The following is a 21,356-nucleotide window of genomic DNA, read 5'->3' as shown; positions in this document are numbered from 1 at the left end:
TCTTTGGATTTGGAGCTCTTTGAAGCTTTTTCCTTCCTTTTAAAGTGTCTCTCTAATATGAAGTGAGTCTTAATTGGTTCAGTTTTCATTTGTATTGATTTGGATGACTTCACGCCCACTTTTGGTATCTGCATATATTTACATTATCCTCCAGTCACATCTGTTTCACGTGGTTTTATGCAGCATAGTATCCTACTTCATACCATTTACTGCGGTGATGGTTTCAGTGTGGTTACACTATCACTTGCCCCTTGATTTCATTACTCAGGAAGAAGTTTACATGTAGAAGATTAATGCTTCTGAGTCAAAATGACAACCCAAATGCATCTTCAATTCACTCATTTCTCCTCTGTGAGACATGGGATGTCCAAGATAGTAGCATACATTGGTACTTAAATAGTTGGTTCTTGACCAACAAACCTTTTCTTTGAGAATATCCAGTTCTTTCCCTTCCCTGACACCTGATGTCTATTATATATATATACTTGTGTTAAACATAATTTCGGAACAACTGGTCTATCACTATCTGAAGCCTGTCAGAAGCAAACATCTACAATTTCCTATCTCAAACCCTTGCTCACTTGACTCCAGCATCTTATTTCATTTTCTATGTACAATGACTACATGGTAGATTTGTTTTGATCATTACTGCAGATGATGTTCTCCACAGTTCTCTGCAAGGACCAATTTCCATAAACACTTTCTTGTAGACAAAACTGTACCTTATTTCAAACATTAATGAAATGTGATCTGATACAAATGTACATACAGAATGACCTCAGCTATCACAAATAATTTGAACAATATGTAAGTGGTTTCTTAAAAGTTAAAATGAAGGGGGTGTTCCAAGATAGCGGGTGTGTGGTGCTGAGCTCCGGCACGGTGTTTCCCTTTTCCTTTTTCTCTCCCTTACCTGTTCTACCCGATGGGCAAGAAGCGCAAAGGAATGCGTCTGTTGTCAGAGGCTTCAGCCCAAGTGTTGTCCGTGCCGATGGACAATTATGTGCGCCAACCAGAGGCAGAAGGAGAGATTCCAGGTGGCTTGCTGGGAATGGCAGAGGCAGAAGGTGGGCCGTTGACCTCCCCTGACATGGAAGTCTCATTATCCCCAGAGTCGCAGCTCCCCCCCCCCCCCTACATACACACCTATCCTGCAGGGGAGTGCTGAGCTGCCACTTGGTGTGAAGAGCTGAAGGAAGTGCTGTGGGGACTGAGATCAAGCTGGCCTATGGGGATGTGTAGCATGCAGAGGACCAGCCCTGGGTTTTGGGGGAGAAGGGAGCTCAAGGAACAGACTTTGGATTTGCTAGTATGCCACTATGTATCACTAAATTCTCTACCACTACACGGGTAAGACCTAAACTATATACTTTGGAAACATTATGGGAAAGAATCTGGTGTTTGGAAAAGTCTTTCCTGGGCCAGATGGGAGTAACTTCGCAAATGATGGATATTCTTGTTTTACAACAGAGCATTGTTAATGCAGATATTAGTGGGTTAAATCAGCGTGTTTCTGAAACCGAGAGAAACTTCCGACAGGTCCAGCAAAATGAACTGGTAATAATTAAAGATATTTCAGGTATGCACTGCAAGTTGGAGGCATTGGATAATGCAAATAGGAGGCGGAATTTAAGATTTATAAACTTTCTACATGTTTCAGCTGTATCTGCTCTGGAGATGTAGAAAAAATTTATAGTGACCGTTTTGAAAGTGCCTGTAGAATCGATACCACCAGTTTCCAGAGCTTATTATCTTCCACAGGCAAAGAGGAAGGAGGGAACTGAGAAAGTTCCCGCTTTAGAGTTGGATAATTTGGATTTACCGGATTTTTTGCAAAGATTGGACTCTGACCCTGTAGTTGCAATTTTATTAGTGACTTGTGCAATGGACCCAGACAGGAACTGGCTAGTCCAGATGTTTTTTTTTCACTCTAAATACACTAATTTTATGAATGCAAAAGTTCAGCTCTTCCCAAATGTGTCTAAGGACACACAGTGGAGGATGCAACAATTTCTTCTTTTGAAACCTGCAGTGTTGAAGTTGGGAGCTCTCTCTTTTTTTTTTTTTTGCGTTATCCATGCACATGTCTTATTAAGTACCAGGGTGCACATACTGTGTTCTATGAAATTCAACAGTTAACTGCCTTTGTTGCTGCCAACCCACCTGAATCCCAAGTTGTGGTCGTTCGGCTGCCACCCCACCATCAATTAATAATTTTTCCTGTGGTATATTACTTAGGATTCCTATGTGTAATTTGCAACCTGTCTCCTCAAAGTAATGGTTATGCTTGTCAAATTTGAATGGCATCTGATCCTCCACAGGATCTAAGTACTAGAAGAACTGTTTTGTGCGACACATCCAAAAGGGATGTTCCTTAAGTGTGATGTAAAAGAGCAGTATAAAAAGCCCCTGGTGGAGGAGGTTAAGGGTCCTTCTGCAAGTTCATCTCTGCTAGTAGGCAGCCAGAGTACAAGGGGGTGCCTGAACCCTACAGTTGGCTCTCCCCATGCCCAAAATGGCTCCAAGAGTTAGGAGCAAATTTTTGCCCCTAGCCTGTATTGTATGTCTGGTGTGAAGCTCTCCCAGTTTATCAGGCAATATTAAAAGGGTCAAGTTAAACAAGACGTACACTTCTTATGAGTCCATACAATAAGGAAACCCTGAAGTTAGGTGAAAAGAAGTCAGAACAATTAGAAAGCAAAATTCAGCCACAAAGAACTGCGCAACACTGTTCCCTCCTATGAAGCATAGGACCTACTTGTCTACTCAGAAGTAGCACTTTACAGGGTGATATTCAGCAGCAACAGCCACCACATTAATTTAAACTCCAGCATTGGTGCTGAAAATACGTGTGAAGCAGTCGGCACAGCCACAGCTATCCATTTAATTCAGGCCTGTATTCAAGTGGTAAATTAAATAAAGTACTAATTCTGTAGATACTCTAAACCTGACAGCTTTCTAAGAAAAATCAATGGATGAGAAAACAAATAGGTCTACATTGTTGGTTTTATTTGTGTTCCCTCAAGATTCAGACTCAATTTATGCCTGTATTTCTAAAGCCAGTAGACTTCGTTTATGGGCCAGAAAGTATAGGTTTTCCTAGGCCTAAGGAGATCAACATAAGAGTGATAGAAGAAGTTTCTGAGTAGGTACAAGGAGTCTATGCCTTGGGTGCAAATTTTTTTATCCACTTTCCTTGCAAATATTTTCTTATATTATCTAATATAAAATAAATATTTTTATAAACATTAACGTCCCAATATTCAAAGATGGTTAGCCATTCAATATATACCCCATGGTTCAATAATGGTCGACAAAAACTGCAAGCGCAAATCTAGGCACGCTTCCAATTTGCGCATGCCAATTAGTGTCAATAATTGGCTTTTTAACAAATATTGGCACTAATTAGATTTAATTGGGTGTTACATGTGTAAAGTTAGGCACAGGATCTGCACCTAAAATGTACGAACTGCCCGATAAAGGGGGGGCATGGAAAGGGGCCATGAGTGTTTCGGCACAGAACAGGTCGCGGCTTTGAGTTACACATGTAATTACAGAATAAGGGTGCATAACGCCGCGTCGAACTTTAGGTGTGGCTTATAGAATAACACTTAAGCGGGGTTTTTCAGTGTCAAATTTTTTAGGTGTCATTTACTGAGTCTAGCCCATAACTACACAATCCATGAATTTTTAGTCATTATGGGGATAATTCTATTAAGGAGATGCCTTGTTTTAGGGAGCAAGATGACATGCAAATGGAGATTTTATAGTTATTTACACATATGAGCGGCCATTTATTGTGCAGCAATTTATAAATGACATAGAATAACAATCAGTGGACTTTGCCAGTGGGCATGCACATGAACAGAGTTAGGGTAGAATATGGGCAGAGACCACAGACACTAAAATAAATTATGAAACACCATCATTTATGCACGTATTATTATTTGTTGCATTTATATCCCACATTTTCCCACCTTTTTGCAGGCTCAATGTGGCTTACATATTACCGTTAGCGGCGTTAGCCGATTCCGGTCTGAACAAATACATGGTATGAATGAATACAAGGTGATGTTGTGGTACATGTATGGTAGGTACAATTGGGGGGAACTCAGGGAGGGGGGAGGGAGGAAGAGTCAGGTAATGTCCATTACGTTCCTTGGTTACATTGTGTCTCAGGTGTCCAGGTATTTTTATGTTGGGTCGGTGGGGTATGCTCTTTTGAACAGGTCTGTTTTTAGTGCTTTCTGGAAATTAAGGTGGCCTGGCATAGTTTTTACTATTTTTGGCTAACATCAAAGCACAAGCATTTACACCAGCTGTAGGGTCGATTGCAACTTAATGTATGCATGATTTTAGCCATTTGTGCTAGTATTCTACAAAGAAAAGTAGGTGCCTACTTTTCATTACAGAATAGGCTTAAAACAGGCACCATAACCAGCACTTATAGCAGATGCCCTATTATAGAATTCCTCTCTATGTGGAGAGTATCGTGCAGAAAATCCATTAAACCAACCCGATTCTGTGCATATAGTAAGGGGGCAGGTTTGGGGCATAACAGTGGATGAGGATTTTCAGCCACTATCCAGTTAAACTTTCCATTTAATTTAGCCCTGGGAAGATGAAAGGAAATCAAAACCAAAATGGTATTTTCAAATATTGGAAAGTAAACACAAAGAAGGAAAACAGGGATAAGCATAAACCCTGGCAAATAAAAATGCAGACCAAGAAAAAAAATGCTTAAAAAGAAGCTTGCTATAAAAGGCAAAAACTGATGAAAACATTTTAACCAAATTCCAAGTAAATAATCTGTGAGGGAGTCAGGAGGGGCCACTAGACTACCAAGGATAACTACAGTGTTCAGAGAAGACAAAGGTAAGACCAAAGATGGAAAATATATTTCCTTTGGTCTTTACGATGGAAGGTGTCGGGATCATACCCACCAAACCAGAAATATTTGGCAGAGATTCGGAACAACAAAAGCAAATCATTGTAAACCTAGAAAAGCATATGATTTACTTGCACACAATAGAAGCATATTCATTGTGGAAATCTTGAAAACCTGACTGGGTTGTGGCCCTCAAGAACTGTGGTTGCTCACCCTTGATGTACTGTGGCCCTCAAGGACTGTGGTTGCTCACCCCTGATGTAGACAATGTAACGGAGCAATGTAATAAACTAAAAAGTAACAAATATAGATGGTATTCACTCTAAAGTTTGAAAAGAGCTCAGATGAAATTGCTAACCTCTCATTAGTAAATAGCCATAGTACCTGAGAAAGAGTGGGTAGCCAATGTAATGCCGATTTTTATAAAGGGGTACAAAGGTGATCCACAAAACTATACACAGTTTTCTCTAATAATGGTTCTAGCAAAACTGAACAAACCCAGCATCTCAATAACAAAACAATTTTAGAACAGTTCCGAGCAGATTCGCTATATGAAGTCAAGACCTCAGTGGCGACTCGTTTCACAAGAGCCAACAATACTCTTGGCTTGCCTTGCCTCCTCACTGGTCTGTAATGACTGATTTTTACATAAACTGTATATTAAGTGTAATTATCCAAATATTTTTCAAAACTTTTTGTTCAACTTATTATAAAACATAACATTGTTAGCTACTTAGCTTATCCTATTCAAATTATAGGACCGCTGGTAGACATATGGCATGTTTGGCAACCAGCTGCGTCAGTCAGGGTTCAGACCTCAAATATTATATAGTGTGCATATTGAGGACTAAACCCTGACGCAGCTGGATGCCAAACATACCACATATCGGCCAGCGGTCCTACAATCTGAATAGGATAAGCTAAGTAGCTAACAAGTATTAGGTTTTACAATAAATTGAACAAAAAGTTTTGAAAAATATTTGGACAATTACACTTAATATGAGAGAATAGACCAGGTTCTCCAAACTATGGTGTATAGCATTTGTCTTGTATTAAACTCAATTGCACCAATGACAGTTCAGTGCATGGCTCTGGCTTCCCAATTTTCTTCCAGTCTGGCCCTACATCCGAGAATGGTTATAACTAAAGCAGCTGAAGAAACCAAATCCTCCACAGATGCCAATTCTTTCTCCATTATTCCCCAATCACTGCCTGGTGTACTACCCCGCTCCACTGAGATCTCCTCTTTCTGTGTGAGAGCCAGTATCAATGCATCCTCACCCCCTGCTATCTTTACGTTTCCTGGGGAGGTCAGTGCAAGACACAGAGCAAATGCTGGATTCTAACATGAAATAAGAGAGAGAAATTCATTTTTGGGGGCTCAAAGACACAGCATCCAACCAATGAGCTGCTCCCATGCCAAAGTGAGAAAGTGATTCTTCCAGTAGGTTTGAGGCAAAGGGTTTTAAGGGGTTTCCTTTAGCTGGCTTTCTGTATTTTCATACATTATAAAGTGACTTAGCAATGCCTGAAAAATTAAGTGAACAAGCTGCCACATTGGTTCTTTTGAACATTCCTTCTGTAAAAGGCGCCCTGCTGTTTATCATTCTGCTATTCTTCTGTAAATTTCTCTTTTTTATTAGGTTGTCTGTCGTCCGTATTTCATACGTTATATTCTTGTGTTGTACGATTGTTCCTTTGAATTACTTTTGCCATATGGTGTAGTAAGTATTAAAGAAAGAAATTAAAAAGTATTTATTTCTCAATTATTGACAGTGGTAACTTCTTGACTTGGTGATAAACTAGTGATATTTTTTCTTTACTTTTTGTTGTTAAGCTCATACTGCATCTAAGACATGCTTTCCCTATCATGTCTTCTTACTCAGTAAAATCTACTCAGGAGACAAATTAGAAACACATCTCATGTACCATTATGGGCTGCAACTCCACAGCAGTTCCACCGAATGGCAGAAGCCCAGTAGCTATGATTAACAACTAACTTTTCAAAAAAAGCTTTATTTCCAGTACACAGTATGTTAAATAATATGTTGGATTCTGACTTTATGTTAATAATTTTGGGGTCCTTTTACTAAGACGCGAAGGCGCCTACGTGTGTTCAACGTGCGTCAAATTGGAACTACCGCGTGCCCCAGGCGGTAATTCCATTTTCCACATGTGTTTAATGCATTAGAACTTAGCGTTAAGTCAATGGGTGGCAGTAAGGTCTCAGCCCGAAATGGACGTATGCTGGTTTTAATTTTGCTGAACATCCATTTTTGTCCATCCCCCCCCCCCAAGGCCTTTTTTGCAGGCACGCTGAAAAATGGACCTGCGTGCATCCAAAACACGCACCTACACCAGCGCAGGCCATTTTTCAGCGCACCTTAGTAAAAGGGCCTCTTTGCTTGCGTGGAGAAGCATTTTTGAAAGAATCTGAATATCCTGCTAACAGCAGAGCAGAGAGCCAGACTAGTGGTCAGTGCAGTGGACCCAGGTACAAATCCCACTTTAATTCTTTTATATGCTATTTATTTTATTTATTAGGATTTATTTACCACCTTTTTGAAGGAATTCACTTAAGGCGGTGTACAGCAAGAATAAGTCATCACTAAGCTACTCCTTACACTTGCTTGCTGCCATAATACCTGAAGCTGTCCACCGTCACTTTCACTTCTTAGGGAGGTGGGAAGGAGTCAGTAACCACTGGGAGATGAAGAAGGAGTCATGCATTCATGCCTCTAGTGGTCAGCTACTCAATCAGGGTACCTTTTTGTACCCTGGATGTGATTGAAACAGGTCTAGATAAAAACATCCCTTTTTGACTTGGATGTTTCTTTCTATTCTGTTATCACTGCAAGCTGTACTAATTTTGGGCCCACCCTAGTCCCATCAAAATACACCTCCAACATGCCCCCTTGCTATTTGGATGAACCGGCGTGTAAAATATCCAAATTCTGCCTTTTCAGCAGGTGGACTTTTTTTTTGCCAATCTGAGACGTCCCATCTGTTGGGAAAGAGCACCATAATTACTACTTAAGGACTGGCTCTTCTCTAAACATTCTACTATACAGAGTGCTTTAAACAATGTGAAGCCTGGAGAAGTAATTTAAATTTATTTTATTGCATTAGCTGATTCAGATCTGTAGAGAGATCAATAAAGCATTCTACATACACGGCCAACAGATAGCTACAGGAAGTCAAGGGGTGGGAATGACCAAAGCAATGAAACAAGGAGAGTTAATACGTCTTTATTATATACTAGTAAAAAAGGCCCGCTTCGTACAGAAATGAAACGGGCGCTAGCAAAGTTTTCCTCGGAGTGTGTATGTTTGAGAGAGTGAGTGTGTGACAGAGAGTGAATGTGCGCGCGTGTGTGTGTGTGTGACAGAGGGAGAGTGAGACTGGGTGCGAGTGTGTGTGTGAGAATGAGAGTATGTGCCAGGGTCTCCCCCCCCCCCCCCCGGTCTGTCTCCCAGTTGCAGTTGCAGGGGGGATTCCCCCCTCCCTCCCAGTTCCAGGGGGGTTCCCCCCGTCCCTTTTTCCCAGTTGCAGGGTCCCCACTCCCAGTTGCAGGGTCTGTCTGTGTCCCCTCTCCTTTTGTCCTCAATTTAAAAACGACAATGTGAAGCAGCAGCTCCTAGGTTTGCTTGTTTGTGAGTGTATAGCAATGACGGCTGCGTGGGGGAGTTGAAACAGAGATTAACCAATGGGCTTCCTTCCTTACCGTACAGTTGCTTGGGTCACTTCCACTCCTGTGTATTAAACGTCCTGAAGCATGTCATAGGTTTGCTTCTTTTGTCGTAGCCAGTGCTGTTTCCTCCCCCCCTCCCCCCGCTTCCGAGTCGCCAGTGGTCCTCGACCCCGAGCCCTCACCCGCCTCCTGCACATTGGACACTCGCCGCAGCCATTTGCTCGCCGTGTTGCCGCCCTCCCTCTTCGTCCTGTGCGAGAGTGTGAACCTGGCCTCTCTCCTGCTTTCGGCTACTGATTGGCTCCTTGAATGTGCTCCGCCCTCAACGTCATTACGTTTGACGCGAGGGCTGGGCCCACATCTGCTGCTACAGAGCTTCAAACAAACGAACTGGCTTCATTGACGTCAGTGGTCAATGGAACGTTGAAAGTGCTTTTTATGTCCAGATGGGGCGTGGCCTAGGGCGCAGATGGGCGTGGCTGAGTGCGGAAGTCCGAATAGCCTAGGTCAGGAGCCACAGTTGGAGAGAGGTGAGCTTCAGAACGTCTGAGGGGGATTCAGAATGTCTGAGGGGGATTTTATTTATATAGATATGCTGGATTGAACAAAAAGTGGACTCTACATGGTCCGTATTTCGCTGGTGCCTTCATCAGGAGTCCTCTTACAAACATATAATACATATACAAGAGAGTGTGCAGCTATATGCAATATATCATAAAGTAGACATGTTTAACAACAATAAAAAGGATTCTTTTTAAAGGGGGTATTATCTGATTAAAATAAGACACAAAAATGAATGCCTATCAAAAAAACAGCAAAGAATATAAGATGTCAATTAGGACACCAATAAAAAGATGCAAAAACAAATGGAAAGACTAAATAAAGACTAAATAAGAGCCAAATAAAAATAAGAAGAGATAAAAAGGAAATTACCATAAGCCCCAAAACCATGCATTAAGACAGAAATACATGTATGAAATAAATTAGTGCATGCAATGAGGATGCTCACAAATTTATACACTATACATATACATGTAAATATAAATATATAAAGTTCAATATGTGTGTAAACATTGATAGTGCACAGAGAAGATCCAATATTGATGAATGTAGTGTGAAGCCATAAAACGTGAAAATAAACCTAAGAAAACTTAAAAAAAACATATATATATATATATATATATATATATACACACACACACACACACACACACACATCAAATGTTAAAAAACATATCAGACTACAGTCAGGAAAAGAACAAGCAGCAACCATAACTCGTGGCACAAAACAGAAGCTCATGTTTTGAAATTGTATTTCCGATACATGGTTGATAGTTTTTTGGGTTCAAAGATGCATATATTTCCTGACACATCAAAGGAATCGTAGACTGGGAGGTGTGAGGTCTTGGCTTTTAAGCCAGGAATCATTGCCCTAGGTGGGACCTTCCTAGCGCAATTCCCTTGTAAGTGTTTTATTTCCTTATTACTTATTTGTTTGAACCTAAGAAATTATAAGAGTTTGTGGAAACAGATGAAGAATCCTCTGCAGCAACTTCCTTCATTTACCACTGTACCGGCTGCAATAACCGATTAACCTTCCTCCCTCAGAAAATGTGAAGTGTAAGATTAACCATTTTGAGTTTCTCTTATTTTCTTTAAGATTGTTTTCCTGATCTTGGATCTTCCAATTGTGGACAATTATGTAAATATATATTGTTGAGAGAAAATGTTTTCCTTTTTATATTAATTTCTGTATTTCCTTACATTTATGTGATAAATGTGAATGTAATTAAGTAAAATGATAAATAAAATAAAATTAAAAAAAAAAAAAAAACAGAAGCTCATGAGCACCAAATCTTGAAATAAAAAATACTAATACCAGCATCTCTAATAAAAATACAGCACATGAAGCATGAACCTCAAGCCCTAAAATGCTGAGGCTAATATCAGCATCTCTGGTAATGAAGAAAATGTGGAGCACGACAAATGAGATCAGCATAGAGAAGAGGACTCAAAAGACAAACTCTCCAAAGAAAACAAAATGGGAGAGTAAAAACGCAGAAATGGCCATATAAATAACTAGCTAAAAATAGCAATAAAAACACTAGCTAAAATTTGTAATAAAACACTAGATTCCGCAGGCAATTGACGTGAAGAAAGCCACTGGAAGCTTTAAATAGTGCCTGCTAAAGAAAGGGTATCAGTGGAAAGACAAGCAGACACCACAATGCCACTAAATAGCCACACTACTTCTGCAGATGCTCCTCACTTTTTAATAATCAAATATATGTCTTGTTTATCACATTTGAATTGTAACTTTCTAGGTGCAGGGAACTTTATCTATTGGAACTGTATAATTTAAGATCTATTGCATCCACATTGACTTAGCTTGGTTTACTTTGTACTGTAGTGTGTACCAGACGACATATTTATTTATTTATTTGTTACATTTGTATCCCACATTTTCCCACCTGTTTGCAGGCTCAATGTGGCTTACACAGTACCGGAGAGGCGTTAGCGAACTCCGTTATGAACAAATAAGTGATGTTGTGGTAAGATAAGGTTCATGTGGAACAGGCACATTAGGGAATCGTAAAGCGGAAGAGTTGTATTATGTCCACTATGTACTTTTGTGTTGCAGAGTTCAGGCATTTAAGTTGGATCGGTAGAGTATGCCTTTTTAAACAGGTTAGTTTTTATATAAGATTAAATGCTAAATGCCCCTACAGTCCGCATAAGGAATTTTGCCAGAAGAGTAGAGTTAGGAAGAAAAAGCTTCAATGGAATGCAGGATCTGCTGCTTACAAAAATGTTTGTTGAATAAAGTCTGATATGGTAAACTTGAGCCAACCTATGTGCATGCAAATCTCTGCTTCTTGGCTGTGACACCACTGGCCACTGGTTCAACTAGGATCTAATTTAAGACCCTCATGCTAAGCCACAGAGCCTTCTGCTCTGGCATTCCTTGATATTTAGCTAGTCTCTTGATTGTACATCGGCAGGCATGCTCTGAATTTTCATAACATGGCAACCTGTGATCATACACATTGAGATCACCCACCACACTGCTTTTACCTACTTGGCTCCCTCAGTCCTGAATTCTCTTCCACATTACTCAAGAACAGAGTCCCTCTTGCATGAAACTTAAGCCCAGAGTTAAGGCATTTTTCTTTGTCAGGCCTATAATTACCAGGGACTGGTAGCAGTCACAGAGGCTAGCCCTTAGATCGAGGCCTGTGAGCTGTTCCTCTATTACAAGTTTTGTAAATCTCTCATTTCTTTTTCCCCTCCTGGAACGTATCATTGGGGCATACTCTTTGATTATACATCTATCTTTTATTGGGCTACATTTTGAACTTACACTTACTTGTCTTAATACCATAAACTGCTTTGCTGTGAATTATCAAAAGATGGTACAGAACATCTTAATAATAAACTAAACTACCCTATAAGAAATTAAAATCGACATGGTTCTGCATTAAATTAGTATAGCATATACCATTCTGAAATCTTTCAGCCAAATATTACTAGCCATTACACCGTACCATTCATCGGTGCACTGCACATTAATAATTCAGTTGGAAGACCACTCTACCAGGTTCTACAGTGTTTAAAATAAAATGCATATACATTAGATTACTTCCCAGGCATAACAACATTAAAATATATATTTAATTAGAAGTAGGGTGCTTAAGTCCAACTCTAATATACCATAGAAGCCACAGCATTTTTTAAACTCCTTTGAAATTAATTGGTTTTGCATTAAAGAATCTCAATGCCTTCTATTATATGTAATGCATGTGAAGGATGAAGACATTAATTTAACAGTAAGACCACTGCTTCTTAACTCTCTCTTGGAGGCACACCTAGCCAGTTGGGTTTCAGGATTACTGCAATAAATATGCATGAGTGAATATGAATGAGATAAATGTGCATATGGTGGACTCCCACTGTATGCAGATTCTTTGTGGTGATCCTGAAAACTGAACTGGTCAGGTGTGCCTCCAGGAGAGGGTCGAGAAGCAGCAAGAAGACAAACCAACATTAACATCTCAAACACCCCAAATCTTCATTTTACAAAAATACCTTATCCCCTAGCTGTACTTCTTTAAGCTTGGTCGTTGGATACTCGAGCTTTGTTTTAGTTTCTTGAATGCATAAAAGCTTCAGCAGAACCCAGAGGTCTGGTAATGGTAGTAAAATTACAACACTATAGCATTAAAAAAATACACACACACATTAAAGGCTATATTATATATTTTTGATGTCTTTAAATGGAATTTACAGTTCTCCCTGGCAATGTGAATGAACATCCTATAATTTAGTCAATTTACAGATTACAGGTTCAAATTGACCTTGGAACCCATAAAATTGCTCGTCTTCAGTGCAGGATTAGAAGTGGGAGAAGAATGTCATAACTGTATTTAAGGAATTTACCATAACAATAGAAATCAGGATATGCATGCATAATTTTAGCCCCTCTTGCTCACATCACAGTTTTGAATTCTGAAGCGATGTATATCCTACACTCTTCTCCAAGTTATCCATATTAAAATCCGTTAACAGTTTACTCACCCACAGACATGACACTTGTATTCCCTCATGCCGAGGTGCCTTTTGACATGGTTCCTGGCATCTCCTAACTGAGCTGTTGCAAAGTGGCATATCTTGCACTTGAAAGGCTTTGATCCTAGGAAAAATTTAAATAAGAAATTGAAAAGGTAGAACATACTACAATTAAAAAAAAAAAAGAAGTGAAAAAGAAAGTGCTTCTGTGTAAAAACAATATTCTTTAAATATTCATGCCATATTTAAAAGAAATTTTAAATGTGTAATAAAGTATATATCACTGGGTAGTGAGGTGTATGCAAGTTAGGAAAAAGATATTAGACAGATCCACATTTTTTAAAGCTTTTGGCATAAGCAGAAAATGTGAGAACCCCTTTGGCAAAGAGTCTTATACATTTATCTTCACGAATTGTAATTAAATCCAGGGTTACTGATACCACTGTGCTTAACATCCCTTAAAATATATTAATCAGGTTGCTATAAATTCAGCATCAGATACTGCACTTGCAGGACATCAGGAAGGATAAATATGGTGGTCTACCTCCTTTATTCAAGTTTTTGCCACTAGGAAAGGTTATGTGGTTATAGTGTTAAATCCATTTGGATACACAGTAAAGGTTAATAAACAGGGTGCAGGTGATATCTTTTTATTTAACTTTATTCATTTATGACTACCTTTCAAAGTTAAAACTCCCTTCGGCAGGTCAGGACCAAAGAAGCTAAGCACATGAAGGTCCCATCATCCCTAACTCATTTCACACTCTCAGGATAAACAGAGCTCACCTTTCAAATGTTACTCACAAAAATGTCTGACGTTCATCTCAGAAAAAGGCATTGCCCTACAGCTAGTTTACTGACGTTTATCCCTCCAGGAGAAATAATTTGGTGCTTAGTTAGCAAAATACTCTGCTGAGTTCCTACACAAGCAGCTCACTGTATTCCAAATCCATATTTATCAAACACCTTTCCATATCAGGCGAGTATCTCAGGTTCCACCCCCCCCCCCCCCCCATTACAGACACCGCATGCAATATATGAATCTTTGCCTTTACCATAGTTGTACAGCGCAAAGTGGATGACTGCTCTGCAATTCAGACATACTGACATTTTGCTATTTCTTTCTGACACAAACTTCATTATGTTCTTACTGTAGAGTAAAAACACAAATGCCTTACTAAAGTATAAGCAACGTACTTTCACATATAAACACACAAAGCCAGGGTAAGAAGTTGTGGGCTAATGTATCATACGTTTCAACAAACATACAAGAATTAGAATGTTTCAATCATTAAATTGTTAAATGTGGTAATTCTATTATGTGGGTTACAAAATATTGAGTTTAAAAATAAAATTCTCTCTGATGTAACCAGGGTGATTTTTTAAACTAGTAAATTCAACCCAATAAATCAAAAATCACTGAATTTCAGTAAAAAATAAGTACAATATGGTCACAGAATCCTCCTATTATGTTTAGTATATGTTTTGTGAAGCACTTCTTTCAATGTATTTAAGCATAATATGAAATATGTGATCTTTAATAAACACACAAAGAGCCCTGATAAGAAAAACGTTACGGTATATTATACTTGATCAATGAACCTTTGTGCTATGCCCTTGGAACTGAATATCCTCCAACAGCACTCTGATGAAATTGAAGATCTCAGTAAAAAAAAATCTGAGTGTATTAAATTTCAATTTGATTCCCAAAAGCTGACGAAAAATGAAGCATTTAATTTTAATCTTCGCCAGAAAAAAAAAAAGTCAACAATGCTAAGCACTGGCAGACAAGGTTGAATATTTCACAGTTCAATGACAATGAATCCAGATCTCTTAATACTTCCATTTCTACTTCTGGAAGTAGATGTAAAATATATTTAGCACCTGAATGGTTATATCTAGTCAGCTTTATGTTGAAATGTCAAAAGCAGGTGGAGACTGCAGCCAAGAGTAATCAGTTTCTATCACTCACATTTAAGGCCCAGTCTAAACAGTACTGATCAAAAACTATTCATTAATTTAGCAATATTCAGAAACATCACTAAATTCTGTGAAGTGGCTAATGCTATTAGATAGATAGATGGATAGATACATAGATAGACAAAAGAGTAAATTACTTACATTTTTGGTACAGAAGAAAGCTGAAATGAACTCCCATAGGTTATAGACTACAGAACTAATTATATTATTAAAATGCAATCAAGGCTTTTCTAGAATGTAATACTATACACACACATTTCCAGAAGCCTCTTATGCTTTCTCCCCCCCCCCCCGGCTTTCCTCCATCAGACAAATAATGAGACATAGGTGTATTTTCAAAGCACTTAGCCTTACAAAGTTCCATAGGTTACAATAGGTTAGATAGCACTATAGAAGTGATAAGTAGTAGTAAGGCTAAGTGCTTTGAAAATGAGCCCCATAGCCACTTTGTGGAAACAAGTCATCACATCAGAGAGAAAAAAAAAACCAAGGCAATCTAGAATGTAGCAAATTATGGGCTGCTTATACTAAGGTGCACTAATGGATTTATCACACGCTAACGATTAGTGTGCGATAAATGCTAAGAAGCCCATTTTATTCCTATGGGCTTCTTAGCAATTAGCGTGTGTTAATCATTAGAGCATATTAAGGGCCCTGTTTACTAAGGTGCACTAGCGTTTTTAGCATGTGCTGTGTAGGCGCCCATAGGAATATTGTGGCACCTGCACAGTTAGCGTGCGCTAAAAGCACTAACGCGCCTCTAGCGCGGCTTAGTAAAAGGGGCCCTAAACCCATTAGCGCACCTTAGCAGAAGGAGCCCTAAATGTTCCGCCATGATGGTCATTCTATAACAGGTATCTAGGATGAGAGGATAAGAAGTTGCCTATTTGTAGCCTATTTTATAAAAGGCACATAGAATTACAGGAGTTATCTTGCTTTTTAATATTCAGTAGACTCTGTATTCATTGTTATTTATTTACATCAATTTATATACCGTATCTTATTGCAACTGCAAAACAGAACGGTTTACAATTTGTAAAAAGCAAAGAAAACATTACAACATTATATGTACAATAAAACAGACAAAGGAACTCCAATCATGACAGGAAAGCACAGCAAACCAGAATTAACCACACAGTATAAAAAGAATACAGGTTATGCTTTAATATACGGACAGCACCACATCACAAAATTAACTAAAAAAAATGGTTATGTGCTCTTTTTACTTATTTCTTACATTCTTCATAATAAAACAGATTCTGACATCTGCACACATACTGGGGAGGGGGGCCAGGGTGGGGTCCTATTGGAAAATATTTATAAGAAGTGTTGGGCTAACTGTATAATTGTTTTTAGCTACAATTTCTGGATTGGTGACCTAGTATTAGTCGTTGGTATGCTACGTGTGATTGTTGTAGCTGGATGTTTGTTGAATTTCTTATGAATAAACAGGATTTTAAACATAAAAGGCAAAGAGACACCTGTGTGTCTTCAATTTAAAAAAATGAAACAAATGAACAATAAAACAGCACAAATTCTTGAGAACATAAGAATAGCCATACTGGGTCAGCCCAATGGTCCATCCAGTCTAGTATTCTGCTTCTAACACCCTCACCTCACTACCTCAGAGGTAAACAGTGGCATACCTCCTATCTGCCTTTACAGTCTATAGACTTTTCCTCCAGGAACTTGTCCAATCTTTTTTTAAATCCAGACATACTAACTGCTGTTACCACATCCTCCTGCAACAACTATTCGTTGAGTGAAAAAAATATTTTATCCTCTTTGTTTTAAAAGCATAATCATGTAACTTAATGGAATGTGCCCACGTCTTAGTAGCTTTTGAAAGCGTAAACAATCCATTCAGGTCCACCTGTTCTATTCTACTCATGATTTTGCAGACTACTATATCAACCATCTCTTCTCCAAGCTGAAGAGCCCTAACTTCTTAAGCCTTTCCTCATATGGGAGAAAGGTCCATCCCCTTTATCATTTCAGTCATCCTTCTTTGAACCTTTTATAATTTCGCTATATCTTTTTTGAGATGCAGCAACCAGAACTGCACATAATACTCAAGGTGAGGTCACAGCATGGAGTGATAGAGTAGAGAGCTGCACAGGAATGGGGATAGAGGGGATCCCATGGGGATCCCATGGGGAAGGACTGAGGTCCAAGGGGTTCCTGCAGAACCATAAAAGTAACGGCACTTTGCTTTCCCTCCAAGCACATACCTCAAATCACCCTGGTGGTCTAGTGGCTTGCTTCTGGGCAGAAAAGGTCCCTATGCTTTCCTGCCTGCTGCTGCTGATCCTTTCACTACCACCAAGACTTCAAGTGGCAACCTCATGAGACCACCGCTTGAAGTCTCAGAGGCCATTTTAATCAAGCGGCAGCAGCGAGAGGATCAGTGGAAGCGGGCAGGAAAAACTGGAGATCTTTCCTGCCCTGAAGCAAACCACTAGACCCCCCAGGGTGAGCTAAGGTACATGTAGGGAGCATCCACGTTCTTTATTATTGGTAGCATTTTTATTTATTCTCACTTATATCTACAAATATACCAGCTTGTGCAGCAAATGGATGTACACAGAGGAAGTATAATAATGGAATAACTTTTCATAGGTAGAGTAGTAATTTGTTTATAAATTGTAATCAGTGTGTCATTTGGACGGAGTGGTTATAGAGACACCCTAGAACTGTTATATTTGTGCAAAGATTTTTTTCTCTCCTCGTAATGGGCCACTAAAACAGACATCATGTTATGAGAATCAGGTGCTCAACATTCAGAGTTTCTATCTATTTATTTATATCCCACATTAAACATGAATTAGGTTGAAACATCATTTAACATCTTTTTTTCCTGTATCTACATTAAAAAAAAAAAAAAAAAAGATGGCTTGTGGGAATTTTGCTCCTTTTGTTTTGTGGATTGTAGTGGACTTCTAGACCACTTCGGGATTGGTGGAAATATACTTAGATGGATCTAGAGTTATCTAACCACCAGAACATACCAAGTAAAATCTAACACAAACATATCACCAATGTGGAAATCAGACTGCGGAGTACCTCAAGGTTCACCACTGTCACCAATACTCTTCAATATATTGATGATCCTGTTGGCCAAGTCCTTATCCAACCAAGGTCTCCACCCGTTTATCTATGCTGATGCCACAATCTACATCCCTTTCAGACACGATCTAGTAGAAATCACCAATGATATCAAGCGTGGCTTGAACACCATGGACTCGTGGGCAAACTCATTTCAATTGAAACTGAACATTGATAAAAAAAACACTGCCTTATCCTCTCATCCCACCACAATAATTACAAACCCACAACCATAATCACATCAGATCATACCCTCCCCATTTCAGATAGTCTCAAAACCCTAGGTGTTACAATTGACCGTAATCTTACACTTGAGACCCAAGTAAAGTCTACTGTAAAGAAAATGTTTCATTCAATGTGGAAATTTAAACATGTAAAACTTTTTTTCCTGTAACCTAATTCAATCAATGATACTAAGCCAAGCTGATTAATGGAATTTATGCGGGATGTAAAGAACAACTCACAAAGAAACTCCAGACAGCCCAAAACACAGCAGCCAGGTTGATATTTGGTAAAACACGATTCCAAAGTGCCATACCCCTCCGTGAAAAACTGCACTGGCTTCCGATCAAAGAATGTATCACCTTCAAAATCTGCACCCTGGTCCACAAGATCATCTACGGTGAAGTCCCAGGTTACACGATTGCCTTGATTGATCTCCCAACCAGAAATAGAACCAGTTCATCACGAACTTACCTGAATCTCCACTACCCAAATTGCAAAGGACTCAAATAACCTATGCATCCAACTTCTCCTACATAAGCACACGACTATGGAATGCAATGCCAAAAGCTGTGAAAATCTACGATCATCTAAAATTCAGAAAATCACTAAAGACCTACCTGTTTGGTAAGGCATACCCTACTGACCCAACATAAATGCCTCAACTCTGCAACACATCAACACCTAAGATCGTACTGGACATTATTTAAACCTTCCTATCTTCAACCCCTAATGTGCCTGAATCTTACCTACCCTATTCCACCCTAACATCTAATTGTATTTGTTCCTCTACCGGACTTGGTGAATGCCTTTACGGTACTATGTAAGCCACATTGAGCCTGAAAATAGCTCGGAAAATGTGGGATACAAATGTAACAAATAAATAAAATAATAATTATTAAAATGTACTTGCCTTTTTTATTACTACTGTTTCACAGAGAGGTATTGAATAATGAGGGAAGGGTTTCCTTCATGCAGAAGGTTCTGTCCAGCGTCAATCTAAATGTGCCAACATAGGCCCCGATGCACAAAGGCAGCCATAAAATACGGCTGCCTCGCTAAAATTTAGTGAATCGCTAACAGCCAGAGATGCACAAAGGGGATCGCATGCAAATGAGCTCCACGGATCCCCCTTTGTGCATCCTCACTGTTTGCGAGCTGTTAAATGGATTTGACCCCCCCCCCACCCCCCACCCCCCAGAACCTTGTTTTAAAACTTTTCCCACCAAACCACTGCGCAGGCACCCATCCCTCCCGTACCCGCCCCACACCCCCGCCCCACGTACCTTTACAACAAGGTAGAGGCAGGAGGGCAGGAGCAACGGCTCCTCCCTCGGTCAACAAAACGTCGGTGCCCAGGCCCTGCTCAGTGCATTCTGGGATGCACAAGGCAGGACTAAACACAATATAAGGAGTTTTTCCCCTTATATAGTGTTTAGCCCTGCCCAGTGCATCCCCTGAATGCAATGGGCAGGGCCTGGGTGCCGCCATTTTGCTCTGGGCAGGCCTGAGGCTGAAGCCTTTGCTCCTGCCTCCACCTTGTTGTAAAGGTACAGGGAGGAGCGTGTGCCTGCACAGGGGAAAGGGTTTAGTCCACTGGACCACCAGGGAAAATTTTAAAAAGAAATTTCTGGGGTCATGGTCCACTGGACCACCAGGGAGAGTTTCAAAAAAGATTGGGGGGGTCAGGGTCCACTTGGTCAGGGTCCACTTGACCACCAGGGAAATAAGATGCAGCGGGGAGTGTTGTGGTCCACTAAACCACCAGGGAAAATTTTTTTTTTTAATTTTTTTTTTTTTTGGGGGGGGGGGGGGAGGTGAGAGGTAGGAAACACAGGCAGCCTTTATAGCTTCCTGCTTGCACTTCTCTTCTCTCCGATAGCACCATAGCAGCCGTAAAATTTGCTCGTTAAATTAGGGCTGCTCTGGAGCTGTGCATCCTGTGGAATACACATTAGATTACAAATGAGCTCATTAGAATATTAATGAGCTCACTGTAATACATTTGCTTGGGGTTCTCGGTGGCTGCTAACAGTACACATTAGAGCAATGGAAAACCCCTTTGTGCATTCCTAGCTACGTAAACGTTTGCTTCAGACGGCTGGAACCAGTCTAAAGCAAACGTTAATAGCAAAGTAAGCTTTGTGCAACTGGCCCATAGTCCAGTTCAGCACACTATTAGCCGTCAAGTTCATACAAAGTTAATTATGTTCAGTGGAAAATAAATCTATTGCCTCAGGCTGCTTGCTATGTGAATATTCCATCACTATTTCATTATTGCTACCAAGTATTACATATTAAGGGCATTTGCTTTAAGTTTGCTTTAAATTCATTTATCCAGTCCTTACATGCACATGGTTTTGCTTTTTAACCCAAAGGTGAATTCTAAGGGTTGTTGAACAATTAGGTATAAACTTGTGTTGTTTCTGACTTTTACTTGCTTTGGACTGCTATGGGTCCTGCTGATCTGTACATTGTGAGCTGGTCACCCTTCCAGGCTCTGGCCAGGGCTGACCCTGCTTAGCTTTCTTCACACACAGTCACGGTTGGGCTCTACACTTCTCAGTAATTCACCAGGCCTCTGCCTCAAACACAGGGGAGTTTTCTGCCTCCTCTTCACCTTCCACAAATGTTCAACACCAGGCTTAAAGGTTTTATTAGTTGCCATTTAACAATCTTCATGGCTTATTCCTTCTTTAACTTAAACATTTCTTATTCACGTCAAACATTTAAAGCAGTTCCTCAAACTTTCACAGTTCAAACAGCCAAACAAAAGCATTTACTTTCCTTTCTCAGAGAGTAGTGCAGCTGTCACCTTTTCAGCAGAGAGCTTCAAATGTCCACAGAGTTCAGCCAGTACCTTCAAGGGGATCTTCTTCCTCCAGCTGCCAGGTCTCCAGCTCC

General features: G+C 39.8%; 1 protein-coding gene across 1 annotated transcript in view; it reads right to left on the bottom strand.

The window, feature by feature from the left end:
• ZNF407 (zinc finger protein 407) overlaps positions 1-21,356 on the bottom strand; it is a 918,238-nt gene that overhangs the window by 807,598 nt on the left and 89,284 nt on the right. The window contains 1 exon segment of the mRNA XM_030211702.1: positions 13,155-13,269. Within this exon segment, the coding sequence (XP_030067562.1) occupies positions 13,155-13,269 (115 nt within the window).

The sequence above is a fragment of the Microcaecilia unicolor genome, chromosome 1 (assembly GCF_901765095.1).
Source record: "Microcaecilia unicolor chromosome 1, aMicUni1.1, whole genome shotgun sequence".
Classification (NCBI taxonomy): domain Eukaryota; kingdom Metazoa; phylum Chordata; class Amphibia; order Gymnophiona; family Siphonopidae; genus Microcaecilia; species Microcaecilia unicolor.
Note: the sequence above shows the minus strand (reverse complement) of the source record. Positions and strands in the feature narration are given on the sequence as shown.